Raw genomic sequence first — 16,208 nt, forward strand, 5'->3', positions numbered from 1 at the left:
GCTGCATACTCGTCGCCAAACCCACTGGCTCCAGGTCATCTACAAGACCCTGTTAGGTAAAGTCCCCCCTTATCTCAGCTCACTGGTCACCATAGCAGCACCCACCTGTAGCACGCGCTCCAGCAGGTATATCTCTCTGGTCACCCCAAAAGCCAATTCCTCCTTTGGCCGTCTCTCCTTCCAGTTCTCTGCTGCCAATGACTGGAATGAACTACAAAAATCTCTGAAACTGGAAACACTTATCTCCCTCACTAGCTTTAAGTACCAGCTGTCAGAGCAGCTCACAGATTACTGCACCTGTACATAGCCCATCTATAATTTAGCCCATACAACTACCTCTTCCCCTACTGTATTTATTTATTTATTTATTTTGCTCCTTTGCACCCCATTATTTCTATTTCTACTTTGCACTTTCTTCCACTGCAAATCTACCATTCCAGTGTTTTACTTGCTCTATTGTATTTACTTTGCCACCATGGCCTTTTTTGCCTTTACCTCCCTTATCTCACCTCATTTGCTCACATTGTATATAGACTTATTTTTCTACTGTATTATTGACTGTATGTTTGTTTTACTCCATGTGTAACTCTGTGTTGTTGTATGTTGTCGAACTGCTTTGCTTTATCTTGGCCAGGTCGCAGTTGTAAATGAGAACTTGTTCTCAACTTGCCTACCTGGTTAAATAAAGGTGAAATTTAAAATGTAAAATAAAAATGGGGCTCTGTTGCTAGGTGACAATGTTGTCAGGTCTATGGATCTAACAGTGGAGTAAAACAGTGAGAGACAGACGGTATCGTTGAATGAATTCCAAAGTGACCCTTAGCCCCTCCTGTAGATCTGAAGGGGGCTGGACATGTGAAAGCAATATGGCAGCGATACATCCAGTTTATCAGAAGACAAGAACCATGTTGTTTACACCTATCCACTCCCTTCATATCTACACAACTGCCTAGTGGAGAGTAAAGGGGCTCAGGGATGTTAAATCCATCTCTCTCAGGCTTACCTACGGATCTGTGACAGAGGTGGGACAGGGACAGGTCTGGAATTTTAGCCCAACGGTAGGTCCCAAATTATACCCTATTCCCTATAGTGGACTACTGTTGACCAGAGGAACAAGTCTAGAGGGCTAAATAAAGTATTCTGTTAACCTGTCACCTGTCATCCTGAAGTAATGGAGTTGGTAGGGAGAGGATTCTACAGCTTTAAGGCCTGTAGCCAGGTCTGACTCTGATTGAGAATCAGCGTGTAGAGGAAGGAGGGTACCAATATTAACCAAATATAGTGTAACACTGCCCCCCGTTGATGATACAGTACATTACACATTAAAACCCCGGGGGCATTGCAGGAACATTGAAGATGAGTACAGCAAATATGATTTGACAAAGATGACCGCTAGACCCTACGCACTTGTGGAGATCTGAGAGGATTTGATAAGTGCAACCAATCTGGTAGTAGCTCAACCCTGCCCTCTGATAGGCTAGGTGGAAGTTTCACCATATTGCTTATATTAGGCAAATCCTTTCCGATCTCTAGTGCATAGGGCCCTCAAACTCAATTCTGGACCTCGAAGCCAGTTCCACTGCATTTCTTCATTGTTTCCCAGTCCCAGACCCCAGTCATTGTTCCCCTCTAATCAGAGACTGATTTAGACCTGCGACACCAGTCATTGTTACCCTCTGATCAGGGACTGATTTAGACCTGAGGCACCAGTATTTGTATTTATTATGGATCCCCATTAGCTGCTGCCAAGGCAGCAAAATTAAGGCAGTTTAGACAATTTTAAAAACATTACAATACATTCACAGGCTGTGTGCCCTCAGGCCCCTACTCCACCACTACCACATATATACAGTACAAAATCCATGTGTACGTGTGTGTATAGTGCGCATGTTATCATGTGTGTGTATGTATGTATCTGTGCCTATGTTTGTGTTGCTTCACAGTCCCCGCTGTTCCATAAGGTGTTTTTTTAATCTGTTTATAAAATCAAATTTTACTGCTTGCATGAGCTACTTGATGTGGAATAGAGTTCCATGTAGTCATGGCTCTATTTAGTACTGCGCGCCTTCCATAGTCTGTTCTGGACTTGGGGACTGTGAAGAGACCTCTTGTGGCACGTCTTGTGGGGTATGCATGGGTGACCGAGCTGTGTGCCAGTAGTTCAAACAGACAGCTCGGTGCATTCAACATGTCAATACCTCTCATAAATACAAGCAGTGATGAAGTCAATCTCTCCTCCACTGTGAGGCAGGAGAGATTGACATGCATATTATTAATATTAGCTCTCTGTGTACATCCAAGGGCCAGCCGTGCTGCCCTGTTCTGAACCAATTGCAATTTTCCTAAATATTTTTTTGTGGGACCTGACCACACGACTGAACAGTAGTCCAGGTGTGACAAAACTAGAGCCTGTAGGGCCTGTCTTGTTGACAGTGCTGGTAGAGCAGCACCTTATCATGGACATACTTCTCCTCATCTTAGCTACTGTTGTATCAATATGTTTTCACCATGACAGTTTACACTCCAGGGTAACTCCAAGCAGTTCAGTCGCCTCAACTTGCTCAATTTCCACATTATTTATTACAATATTTAGTTGAGGTTTAGGGTTTAGTGAATGATTTGTCCCAAATACAATGCTATTAGTTTTAGAAATATTTAGGACTAACTTATTCCTTGCCACTCATTCTGAAACTAATTGCAACTCTTTGTTAAGTGTTGCAGTCACTTCAGTCACTATAGTAGCTGACATGTATAGTGTTGAGTCATCCGCATACATAGACACTCTGGCTTTCCTCAAAGCCAGTGGCAATTCATTAGTAAAGATTGAAAAAAGTAATGGGCCTAGAAAGCTGCCTTGGGGAATTCCTGATTCTACCTGGATTATGTTGGAGAACACCCTTTGTGTTTTGTTAGACAGCTAACTCTTTATCCACAATATAGCAGGGCTTGTAAACACATAGGTTTCGCCAGCAGCAGACTATGATCGATAATGTCAAAGGCCACACTGAAGTCTAACAAAACAGCCCCCACAATCTTTTTATCATCAATTTCTCTCTGCCAATCATCAGTCATTTGTGTAAGTGCTGTGCTTGTTGAATGTCCTTCTCTATAAGCGTGCTGAAAGTTTGTTGTCAATTTGTTTACTTTAAAATAGCATTGTATCTGGTCAAACACAATTTTTTTCAAAAGTTTACTAAGGGTTGATAACAGGCTGATTGGTCGGCTACTTGAGCCAGTAAAGGGGGCTTTACTATTCTTAGGTAGCGGAATGACTTTTGCTTCCCTCCAAGCCTGAGGGCACACGCTCTCTAGTAGGCTTAAATTAAAGATGTGGTAAATAGGAGTGGCAATATCGTCTGTTATTCCCCTCAGTAATTTTCCATCCAAGTTGTCAGACCCCGGTGGCTTGTCATTGCTGATAGACAACAATAATTGTTTCACCTCTTCCACACTAACTTTATGGAATTTAAAATTACAATGCTTTCATAATTTTGTCAGACATACTTGGATGTACATCCGATGGATCAGGATACTGCTTTCAAGCTAATTTCTGCAGCTTTAGTAAAGATGTGATCAATACATGTTGATGATTTCATTCCTGTGCTGTTTGTAACTTCCCTGGTAGGTTGACTGATAACCTGACCAGGTTGCAGGCACTGGTTACAGTTTGAAGTTTTTTCTTGAGTGGGCAGCTTGATGAAAGCCAGTCACTATTTAAATCACCCAGAAAATATACTTCTCTGTTGAAATCACAAACACTATCAAGCATTTCACACATGTTATCCAGATACTGACTGTTATCACTTGGTGGTCTATAGCAGCTTCCCACCAGAATGGGCTTTGGGTGAGGCTGATGAACCTGTAGACATATTACTTTAACAGTATTTGACATGAGATCCTCTATAATCTTTACAGTGATTGATTGAATGTATTTGACAATTTGTAAAATCCATACATAAGGGCGCTCCAGCTGGTGACGCCTCCACATACAATTTAAGAAAATCATCAAGGATAACACAATAAAGCTTAACAGGTTATTTCCATTGCGGTCCTTTTGCGGGAAAGGGGGAATACAACAAGGTTAGGCAGCAATTGTAATGACAACAGACAATGACAGACACAATTGTTGTTTGTTTCACAACATCTGATAATGAATACAATTTCCGTTCCTAATAAACAACTATGGACAGATACATCTTTCTTGTCTCACATACCCTGAATATATAAACAATCAATCCCTAATATATATATATTAGTTGAAGTTGGAAGTTTACATACACCTTAGCCAAATACATTTAAACTCAGTTTTTCACAATCCTTGACATTTAATCCTAGTAAAAAATGTCCTGTTTTAGGTCAGTTAGGATCACCACTTTATTTTAAGAATGTGAAATGTCAGAATAATAGTAGAGAGAATGATTTATTTCAGTTTTTATTTCTTTCATCACATTCTCAGTAGGTCAGAAGTTTACATACACTCAATTAGTATTTGGTAGCATTGTCCTCAAATTGTTTAACTTGGGTCAAACGTTTCGGGTAGCCTTCCACAAGCTTCCCACAATAAGTTGGGTGAATTTTGGCCCATTCCTTCTGACAGAGCTGGTGTAACTGAGTCAAGTTTGTAGGCCTCCTTGCTCGCACACGCCTTTTCAGTTCTGCCCACATAAACTTTCTATAGGATTGAGGTCAGAGCTTTGTGATGGCCACTCCAATACCTTGACTTTGTTGTCCTTAAGCCATTTTGCTATAACTTTGGAAATATGCTTGGGGTCATTGTCCATTTGGAAGACACATTTGTGACCAAGCTTTAACTTCCTGACTGATGTCTTGAGATGTATATCCACATAATTGTCCTGCTTCATGATGCCATCTATTTTGTGAAGTGCACCAGTCCCTCCTGCAGCAATGCACCCCCACAACATGATGCTGCCACCCCCGTGCTTCAAGGTTGGGATGGTGTTCTTCGGCTTGCAAGCCTCCCCATTTTCCTCCAAATATAAGTCAAACAGTTATATTTTTGTTTCATCAGACCAGAGGACATTTCTCCAAAAAGTATGATCTTTGTCCCTATGTGCAGTTGCAAACAGTAGTCTGTTTTTTTTATGGCGGATTTGGAGCAGTGGCTTCTTCCTTGATGAGCAGCCTTTCAAGTTCTGTTGATATAGGACTTGTTTTACTGTAGATATAGATACTTTTGTACCTGTTTCCTCCAGCATCTTCACAAGGTCCTTTGCTGTTGTTCTGGGATTGATTTGAACTTTTCGCACCAAAGTGCGTTCATCTCTAGAAGACAGAAGACGTCTTCTTCCTGAGCGGTATGACAACTGTGTGGTCCCATGGTGTTTATACTTGTGTACTATAGTTTGTACAGATGAACGTGGTACCTTCAGGCATTTGGAAATTGCTCCCAAGGATGAACCAGACTTGTGGAGGTCTACAATTTTTTCTGAGGTCTTGACTGATTTATTTTGATTTTCCCATGATGTCAAGCAAAGTGGCACTGAATTTGAAGGTAGGCCTTGAAATACATCCACATGTACACCTCCAATTGACTCAAATGATGTCAATTAGCTTATCAGAAGCTTCTAAAGCCATAACATCATTTTCTGGAATTTTCCAAGCTGTTTAAAGGCACAGTCAACTTAGTGTATGTAAACTTCTGACCCACTGGAATTGTGATACAGTGAATTATAAGTGAAATAATCTGTCCGTAAACAATTGTTGGAAAAATTACTTGTGTCCTGAACAAAGTAGATGTCCTAACCGACTTGCCAAAACTATAGTTTGTTAACAAGAAATTTGTGGAGTGGTTGAAAAACGGGTTTTAATGACTCCAACCTAAGTGTATGTAAACTTCCGACTTCAACTGTATGTATGTATGTATGTATGTATGTATGTATATATATATATATACACATATATACACACTGCTCAAAAAAATAAAGGGAACACTTAAACAACACAATGTAACTCCAAGTCAATCACACTTCTGTGAAATCAAACTGTCCACTTAGGAAGCAACACTGATTGACAATACATTTCACATGCTGTTGTGCAAATGGAATAGACAACAGGTGGAAATTATAGGCAATTAGCAAGACACCCCAAATAAAGGAGTGGTTCAGCAGGTGGTGACCACAGACCCCTTCTCAGTTCTTATGCTTCCTGGCTGATGTTTTGGTCACTTTTGAATGCTGGCGGTGCTTTCACTCTAGTGGTAGCATGAGACGGAGTCTACAACCCACACAAGTGGCTCAGGTAGTGCAGCTCATCCAGGATGGCACATCAATGCGAGCTGTGGCAAGAAGGTTTGCTGTCTGTCAGCGTATTGTCCAGAGCATGGAGGTGCTACCAGGAGACAGGCCAGTACATCAGGAGATGTGGAGGAGGCCGTAGGAGGGCAACAACCCAGCAGCAGGACCGCTACCTCCGCCTTTGTGCAAGGAGGAGCAGGAGGAGCACTGCCAGAGCCCTGCAAAATGACCTCCAGCAGGCCACAAATGTGCATGTGTCTGCTCAAACGGTCAGAAACAGACTCCATGAGGGTGGTAAGAGGGCCCGACGTCCACAGGTGGGGGTTGTGCTTACAGCCCAACACCGTGCAGGACGTTTGGCATTTGCCAGAGAACACCAAGATTGGCAAATTCTCCACTGGCGCCCTGTGCTCTTCACAGATGAAAGCAGGTTCACACTGAGCACGTGACAGACGTGACAGAGTCTGGAGACGCCGTGGAGAACGTTCTGCTCGCCAGAGGTAGCCTGACTGCCATTAGGTACCGAGATGAGATCCTCAGACCCCTTGTGAGACCATATGCTGGTGCGGTTGGCCCTGGGTTCCTCCTAATGCAAGACAATGCTAGACCTCATGTGGCTGGAGTGTGTCAGCAGTTCCTGCAAGAGGAAGGCATTGATGCTATGGACTGGCCCGCCCGTTCCCCAGACCTGAATCCAATTGAGCACATCTGGGACATCATGTCTCGCTCCATCCACCAACGCCACGTTGCACCACAGACTGTCCAGGAGTTGCTCCTCATCAGGAGCATGCCCAGGTGTTGTAGGGAGGTCATACAGGCACGTGGAGGCCACACACACTACTGAGCCTCATTTTGACTTGTTTTAAGGACATTACATCAAAGTTGGATCAGCCTGTAGTGTGGTTTTCCCCTTTAATTTTGAGTGTGACTCCAAATCCAGACCTCCATGGGTTGATAAATTGGATTTCCATTGATTATTTTTGTGTGATTTTGTTGTCAGCACATTCAACTATGTAAAGAAAAAAGTATTTAATAAGATTATTTCTTTCATTCAGATCTAGGATGTGTTGTATAAGTGTTCCCTTTATTTTTTTGAGCAGTATATATATATATATATATATAAATAAAACACGAGACAATCACAATATTATAAACAGCAAGCACCAAAAAGGCAGACCATATGCTATCCCGGGCATTTCCCTCCCCGTCACCTACTTTAATCTCAACACTCACTTTTGAGACATGCTACTATTTAGCAATTTTTTCAGTGAGATCTTGAAACTACATATAGAGGTTATAAGTTTCAAATACTTTGGAAAATTATTCCAAAGAATGGCAGCCGAGTATTAAAGTGTTTCTTTCTCCATACCACTTTTAAATCTAAAAGGAACAGCGTTAGTTTCACTCCTTCTGGTTGAATAGTTGTGGTTATCCCTTACTAAGTTAAAGTAGTTATATAGGTACCTGGGGACCTTACTGTGGACAATCTGATGTACAAGACACAATTTTATCCGAGCAACTCTCTCCTCCACTTTAAGTCGTCTAATGCTTTCAAAGTGGGAATAGTCAAGATGCATAATGCTGGAAGTTCAAGAATAATCCTGACTAATTTGTTCTGAGATGTCTGCAATCGATTTTTTTATATCTCGGGGGCACTATTGTACCAGGAAGAGCATGCATAGTCGAAGTGCCACTGACCAAGAGCCCCTGCCAATGTCCCCATTGTATTCTTATCCAGATATTTGATGGTTCTAGCCAGGAACCTAATTTGATGGTTAACTTTGGCGATAACGTTTTGTGCCATGCTCTCCCCTGTCAGATGGTTATCTAGCACACATCCAACATACTTAACAGAGTCTTTTGCTGCGACTACTATGTCACCGACTACCACCTTCAAATCTGGGGATTTCCTCAGTTTCACTTTGGACCCGAACAAGATGGACTCTGTTTTTCCAAGGTGAAGTAACATCTTACTGTCATATAGCCATTTACTGACATTCAGAAGTTCAGCACTGAGGGCTTTCTCAACCACATTGTTGTCTTTGTGGGAAACCAACAGTGCATCTGCATATAGGAAAATGTCACATGTAGAGGCAGATTTCAGATCATTTATATACAATACAAATAAAAGTGGACCCAGCACAATCCCTTAGTACCGCGCAGTTCAAGATTTTGGGTTTAGACAGGGTCCCATCCACATCCACCATCTGTTTTCTTCCTTGCAGGTAAGAGCTGACCCATTTTACTGCTGAGTTGTTAAAGCCCGTGACTCTTAGTTTGATTAACAGAATCTCATGATCCACTGTATCCAACGTCTTTTGGAGATCTAACATTACCATTCCACAAAATGTCCCTCCGTCTACTTCCTTCCTTATGTGGTCAGTCAGATATAGTAGGCAGATGTCAGTGGAATGGGATTTCCTGAAGCCAGATTGGAACTCATATAATAGGTTATGTAAGGAAATATAACTGTCAATCTGCTTGAACAATCTTTTCCATGACCCTGAATCAGGATTGAGACAGGCCAATAGTTTCCATGATCCAACTTATTCCCTTTTTTTATATAAAGGAATGACCCTTGTAAGTTTTAGTTCACTGGGAAAACACCCAAGTTCAATAGATTCTCAATGTGAGTTACACAGGGGGTGATCATTACCGCAGCATCCTTTAGAAATCTGGCAGGAATGTTGTCAAGGCCAGTCCCTTTGGAATGGTCAAGTTCTTTCAGCCTGTCTAGCACACTCTAGCACCCTCAGCAACACCTCCCCCATTGACATTTCTATCTTTTCTATAAATGTTCTAACCTTGTATTGCTACCACTGTATCGTCAAATGAGTTTCAGAGGTAGTCAGAATATGAATGTCATCTGTTACTAGCAAATGATTGATTTCATGAACCTTGTTTCTTAAGCTACATATATTACCGTGGGTTATTTTGAGCACTTTTCTTCTGGTAAGCTTACTTGGTTTCATTGCTTTACTGGGAAGCTTAGCAGCAGTAGATGTGTTCATGTTATTTATGCTGGTGAAGGGTGAGCTGCTCACAGTGGACTTCCTCCTAGGGGACATCGGCTCAGTGCTAACAGTATAAATCTGGTTCATAGGCACATGATTACTGCATACAATAGCTGTAGGATCAGTAGAGGCATTCAGGGCAGTTAAAGGGACATAAATTAGGTTACTTATATTGTGTCTACTGACGCCCCTGGTGTAATGTACAATTACTGAAGCATTATGACAACTCTGCGTCACAATGGTAGGGATTAACCAGTCATTGTTTCCCTTTAATAAGGGACTGATTTAGATCTGGGACACCAGTCATTGTTCCATTCTAATAAGGGACTGATTTAGATCTGAGACACCAGTCATTGTTCCACTCTAATAAGGGACTGATTTAGATCTGAGACACCAGTCATTGTTCCACTCTAATCAGAGACTGATTTAGACCTGAGACACCAGTCATTGTTCCCCTCTAATCAGAGACTGATTTAGATCTGGGACACCAGGTGGGTGCAGTTAATGTTTAGGTAGAACAGAAAAGCAGCAGGTTCCAGACCTCGTCGGGTCAGAGTTGAATACACCTGATATAAAGACCAAGTGGTCCATCTGAGAGTGGGCCTTAGTTTGGGAATATTTACTAATCATTAATTAATACATGATTAGTTAGGTCATTTCACCAAACTTTAACAGGAAGTATGCTGCCATAAATAAGTAAAGACATTTTGAACCAAACCAGTATGTTTATTTAAACACATTAACTTTACATATGAACTTTACATATGAACTGTATGCCTTTAGCTGCATTGCACAACACAGACGTGATACCATATGTGAGCTTATTTATTCTCATTGTCCTGACATTCATTTATCCACACAATGTATTTTATCAAATGTATGTACACAACCTGCTATTAAAGCCTTTACACTCTGGGCTCACGCAGTGACTATATCATCTAGATCATTAAATCTACATAGATTATTAATGAACATAAGGATCTGTAGATTAATGAATCCCTTTAAATGAGCTGCTGACTGGTAAAAATAAACAGATTTTTATTTTTATCAAAAAGTCATTGATTCATTACCATGAGTAAAACCTGCTAGGAAGCAGAGAGTACGTGGCAGGTTGTAGCTCTATCCGTTCTGTCTTCAGTCTATGTGCTGTTCAGATCTCGGTTGCGTCTCAAATGGCATTCTATTCCCTATATAGTGATATAACCCCCCACTGGGCCCTGGTCAAAAGTAGTGCACTACCATTTGGAACGCAGACCTTGTGTATCAAGAGAACACTGATTGTCAAGAAATAAAAGATGATCAGTCTGTAAAATAAGCAGCAGAAGGTTAGTATAGTAAGACAGATCAGGAAGAGGATTGCATAGTGAACCCTTTATGGATAACAGAAGATATTCAAATATTAGATGACTAGCAGCAAAATCAAAAGTTATTAAGGCAAATGTTTCAAGATTATAACTTGGCACATTAAAAGTCCAATAATGACTGGATTTCCAGCTCTTTCTGGTCATTGTGTCTGTTTAAAGCACACAGGTGTTAATACATGATGAGCATTTCTATAAGTCTGATAAGACATTATAAAAGGCTCATGCTAATAACAAGTTATCATGCATTTTAACCTGGATGCTTTCAGTAAAGTGTAACCCAAAACAGCTTTAGTATAAAATGACTCATCGTAATGTGCTTTTCTCTAAGTTCTTGCTTAACAAACAACAAGCCTTTCCTTGTATGACAGAACCAATAATTAATTACATAACAACAGTGAAACTACGTGGAGGAGTAGAAATGGGTAAAAATATATACCAGAAAACCTCATGCAATGCAGCCATTCACCCAATCACTGATGTCTAATGTTCTTAGTGAGAGCAGCCATTCACCCAATCACTGATGTCTAATGTTCTTAGTGAGAGCAGCCAATGATATTGTATCAGTCCTGAAAAACGAACCCTGGATTGTAAGCAAGCATTTCATACACTTACATAGTTTCTTGAATTATGCATTTCGTTGCTTTACACATTTAAGCACATTATTAAAAAAGGGACAGAATCCTAGCTTGTCAAAGTGACTGTTGTTTTCCAAATAAAAAAAACCAAACCTATGATTTGAGGCTTGACATTATGGTAAACAACAACACCGCATATTGAAGAAAGGTGAACATGAACATAGAGCTTGTACTGCTATTTTTTTATTATTAAATCTTACAATGAATCTAGGCTACTTTATCTGACCAGGAAGTGATGTCATAAGACAACAGTTGACCTGGTACACTGAACTACAGATGATTCTGTTATCATACAGTTATTAAATACTGCCATAGATTGTTTTTCTCATGCCATCAATAGTTCTTCTACTTTAAATTCACAGCTTGCTACCGAAATAAAACCCTGTTTCCTTCTTAAATACAAGTAGATCGGGTCTGATGGCAAATAAAATGGGTTGCTAATTCTTAATACGTTTATGTTTCAGGATGGTACAGTATTGTGACGTCTTAACACATTAACAATTTGACATTTTAACTAGAAAACAAACTGATGCAAACAGTTATTTTCATATTTAAAGTGCCTTAGTCAGCCTAAATCCATACATAGATCTACATTAAATATATATGTTAACATATCCATATATTATAGAATTTACGGTAGTGTAGAACATGCCACTTTTGAAAGACTAGGGACTATAGTGGATATACGACATTAACATTCGGCTAACGGTAACAGGTGGGTGTCGTCATAGGCCTCAATGCCGGTGCTAGAAAAACGGACTCATCACGGTCATTACACATTATAAATCTTAGAAAACTATGCAAACCACCCCATTTATATCACTACGAGCAGTTTCCCTGGACTAAAAAGCTCTTTCAACAGAGACTCTCCATTCAGCTTGCTTTCTAGTCTAAGACTAGGCAAAAAGCATGTCTGGGAAAGGGGCCTGATGGGTAATGGTTTGTTGTGTCATGACAGAGTGATGGTAGTTGTTAGTAGCACAAGCTTTTTGTCTACATACTGAGTCATATCCTTTATGTGGTAATTATAACCATGATATTCAGCCCTACAGACAGTAGAACGGAACCATCCAGTCAAGTGTTACCTCATTAACTAGCTAGTAGCTACCTACTTTGTCTTCAAGGGACGGTTTCCCGAACAAAGAATAATCTTGGACTTTAAAAAAAAAAACACTTTCAAATGGAGATTATCCGTTGATTTGGACTTTTTAGTCCAGGATTTGTTGTCCGGGAAACTCGCCCTAAGTGTACTGGGAAAAGACACATCATTGACAACAATTAGTCCTGCATAAACATGAACATTATTCAACCCTGTTTGCTTGGTTAAACGAAGGCCAACTTCACACAACTACCACAATGTATAGTGAGTGATCTATACACAACTACACAGTGTAACCAGGTTGGTATCTGTGTTACACACCCAAATAGCTGTGGATTAGTTGGACGTGGTTTGCATTATCATGTGGCGCAGCGGATTGAACAGTCACTTGCTAATGCTTCACACTCCTGTCCCGAATGATATGCTGTCTGTCTCCTTCAGGTCTGTCCCGAATGATATGCTGTCTGTCTCCTTCAGGTCTGTCCTGGATGATATGCTGTCTGTCTCCTTCAGGTCTGTCCCGAATGATATGCTGTCTGTCTCCTTCAGGTCTGTCCTGGATGATATGCTGTCTGTCTCCTTCAGGTCTGTCTTGAACTTCACCACATCTCGTCCTGGGATGGAGAAAGACAGATCTAGACAGGTCCAGAAGTGTCTCTCCCCACACAGCTTCATACATGGGTAGGTAGTACCATCAATACATAAAGAAACCCAGCCCAGCCCACAGGAGACAGTGAGAACCCAGAAGGGGACAGCAGAGCACAGCTCCCTAATCATGGAGCAGGGGGCTGTTATGTTATCAGGGTCCATCTGCCGTCTCAACATCAACTAGACAGATGAGACAGGAGGACAATAACAAGATGTGTATCTAACAGAGTAGCTAATGTCCCCTCTCTTCTCCAAGCAGTTCTATTGGAGGCCTACAGAGGGAAGCAGTGTCCAATAGGAAAGAGACAGTGGGTGGTGGCTGGCAGAGCTTGACTGAGTCTTTCCTAGAGTTAGAAGCCCAGAGAGAGAGTTTCCCATAGAGTTAGAAGCCCAGAGAGAGAGTTTCCCATAGAGTTAGAAGCCCAGAGAGAGTTTCCCCATAGAGTTAGAAGCCCAGAGAGAGTTTCCCCATAGAGTTAGATGCCCAGAGAGAGTTTCCCATATAGTTAGAAGCCCAGAGAGAGTTTCCCATATAGTTAGAAGCCCAGAGAAAGTCTCCCATAGAGTTAGAAGCCCAGAGAGAGTTTCCCCATAGAGTTAGAAGCCCAGAGAGAGTTTCCCCATAGAGTTAGAAGCCCAGAGAGAGTTTCCCATAGAGTTAGAAGCCCAGAGAAAGTTTCCCCATAGAGTTAGAAGCCCAGAGAGAGTTTCCCATAGAGTTAGAAGCTCAGAGAGAGTTTCCCATAGAGTTAGAAGCTCAGAGAGAGTTTCCCCATAGAGTTAGAAGCCCAGAGAGAGTTTCCTCATAGAGTTAGAAGCCCAGAGAGAGATTCCTCATAGAGTTAGAAGCCCAGAGAGAGTTTCCCATAGAGTTAGAAGCCCAGAGAGAGTTTCCCATAGAGTTAGAAGCTCAGAGAGAGTTTCCCATATAGTTAGAAGCCCAGAGAAAGTTTCCCATAGAGTTAGAAGCCCAGAGAGAGTTTCCCATAGAGTTAGAAGCCCAGAGAGAGTTTCCCATAGAGTTAGAAGCCCAGAGAGAGTTTCCCCATAGAGTTAGAAGCCCAGAGAGAGTTTCCCATAGAGTTAGAAGCCCAGAGAGAGTTTCCCATAGAGTTAGAAGCTCAGAGAGAGTTTCCCCATAGAGTTAGAAGCCCAGAGAGAGTTTCCTCATAGAGTTAGAAGCCCAGAGAGAGATTCCTCATAGAGTTAGAAGCCCAGAGAGAGTTTCCCATAGAGTTAGAAGCCCAGAGAGAGTTTCCCATAGAGTTAGAAGCCCAGAGAAAGTTTCCCATAGAGTTCCATAAAGGCACTTCTATCTCTATGGTGTCTTTAGGGTCTGCCTTGGGTCTACTCTGCTCAGCCACGCCCCCTGCCACATGATAGCCTGCCTCTTCAGTAATCTGCTTCCTCCATGACTTCCATGACAACGGTCCTGGGCCCGGTCAGGATGAGGTTACTGACTGTCCTGTAGTCCAGAGACAGCACGTTTAGCCCGTTGACCGAGATCACAAACTGACACACCTAGAGGGAGAGGAACAGAGGAGTTAGCCATGTCTACACATGCATTTCTCTATGGGAGAAACACAGAGAAAGGGAGAGGAGAGTTAGCTCTCGATGGGAAAAACACAGAGAAAGGGAGAGGAGAGTTAGCTCTCGATGGGAGAAACACAGAGAAAGGGAGAGGAGAGTTAGCTCTCGATGGGAGAAACACAGAGAAAGGGAGAGGAGAGTTAGCTCTCGATGGGAGAAACACAGAGAAAGGGAGAGGAGAGTTAGCTCTCGATGGGAGAAACACAGAGAAAGGGAGAGGAGAGTTAGCTCTCGATGGGAGAAACACAGAGAAAGGGAGAGGAGAGTTAGCTCTCGATGGGAGAAACACAGAGAAAGGGAGAGGAGAGTTAGCTCTCGATGGGAGAAACACAGAGAAAGGGAGAGGAGAGTTAGCTCTCGATGGGAGAAACACAGAGAAAGGGAGAGGAGAGTTAGCTCTCGATGGGAGAAACACAGAGAAAGGGAGAGGAGAGTTAGCTCTCGATGGGAGAAACACAGAGAAAGGGAGAGGAGAGTTAGCTCTCGATGGGAGAAACACAGAGAAAGGGAGAGGAGAGTTAGCTCTCGATGGGAGAAACACAGAGAAAGGGAGAGGAGAGTTAGCTCTCGATGGGAGAAACACAGAGAAAGGGAGAGGAGAGTTAGCTCTCGATGGGAGAAACACAGAGAAAGGGAGAGGAGAGTTAGCTCTCGATGGGAGAAACACAGAGAAAGGGAGAGGAGAGTTAGCTCAGTTATGGACTAAACAGAAACACACCTTTCTAATTTTGATTGCTGACTCACTATTGCAACAGTCAGTGTGTTGGCAAAAACAAACATGTTTTAGGACTGTTTGGCAACATGGTTCTATGGCTGCCACATGACAGGTCATTGAGTCAACTTCGCCCTTATTTCATGTAGTGAAGGAATTCTAGAGCATCCCCTCGCTGCAATTTACATCAAAACACAATCCCTTATTTTTCTTGGCAACGGGTCAACCATTACCCAGAGGGCCCCAGTCACTCAGGAGTTAATACTCCTAGAAAAGGGCACTTGAGGATTTCTAAGAAAAAGCTTTTGTTAACTGTTTCATGGCCAGGCTGTGGCTGAAATGAATGAGATACTGGATCTTAGGCTGCAGAGAATTTGTAGAGAAGGAGCCATGTTAAACTGCAGGGTATAAGTCATTGTTCTGTGTTACCACTGCTGCAGGGTATAAGTCATTGTTCTGCGTTACCACTGCTGCAGGGTATAAGTCATTGTTCTGTGTTACCACTGCTGCAGGGTATAAGTCATTGTTCTGTGTTACCACTGCTGCAGGGTATAAGTCATTGTTCTGTGTTACCACTGCTGCAGGGTATAAGTCATTGTTCTGTGTTACCACTGCTGCAGGGTATAAGTCATTGTTCTGTGTTACCACTGCTGCAGGGTATAAGTCATTGTTCTGTGTTACCACTGCTACAGGGTATAAGTCATTGTTCTGTGTTATATTTTTCTTTACCAATCACTCCAGATGATTGGAGACGGATAGAAGAACATTTGACAGGTGACTCAAGCAGATTAATTCAGCCGTACTCTAAATGTTACTATGCTGGGACTAGGATTAAGATATTCTACATTTGAGATGTTTATCCAGGTGGTTTACAGCATGAAACTTCTGCTTT

The 16,208-nt window shown here is 41.9% G+C and overlaps 1 protein-coding gene across 7 annotated transcripts in view; it reads right to left on the reverse strand.

Moving 5' to 3' along the window:
* Positions 1-9,973: 9,973 nt before the first annotated feature.
* Positions 9,974-16,208, reverse strand: part of LOC106572931 (DEP domain-containing mTOR-interacting protein) — a 60,917-nt gene continuing 54,682 nt past the window's right edge. For all 7 annotated transcript variants that reach the window (XM_045719301.1, XM_045719300.1, XM_045719297.1 and 4 more), the window contains one exon: positions 9,974-14,535. In XM_045719301.1, the coding sequence (XP_045575257.1) occupies positions 14,407-14,535 (129 nt within the window). In that variant the 3' untranslated portion in view covers positions 9,974-14,406. The remainder of the gene's footprint in view (positions 14,536-16,208) is intronic.

Source organism: Salmo salar, chromosome ssa05 (assembly GCF_905237065.1).
Source record: "Salmo salar chromosome ssa05, Ssal_v3.1, whole genome shotgun sequence".
In the NCBI taxonomy this organism is placed as follows: Eukaryota; Metazoa; Chordata; class Actinopteri; order Salmoniformes; family Salmonidae; genus Salmo; species Salmo salar.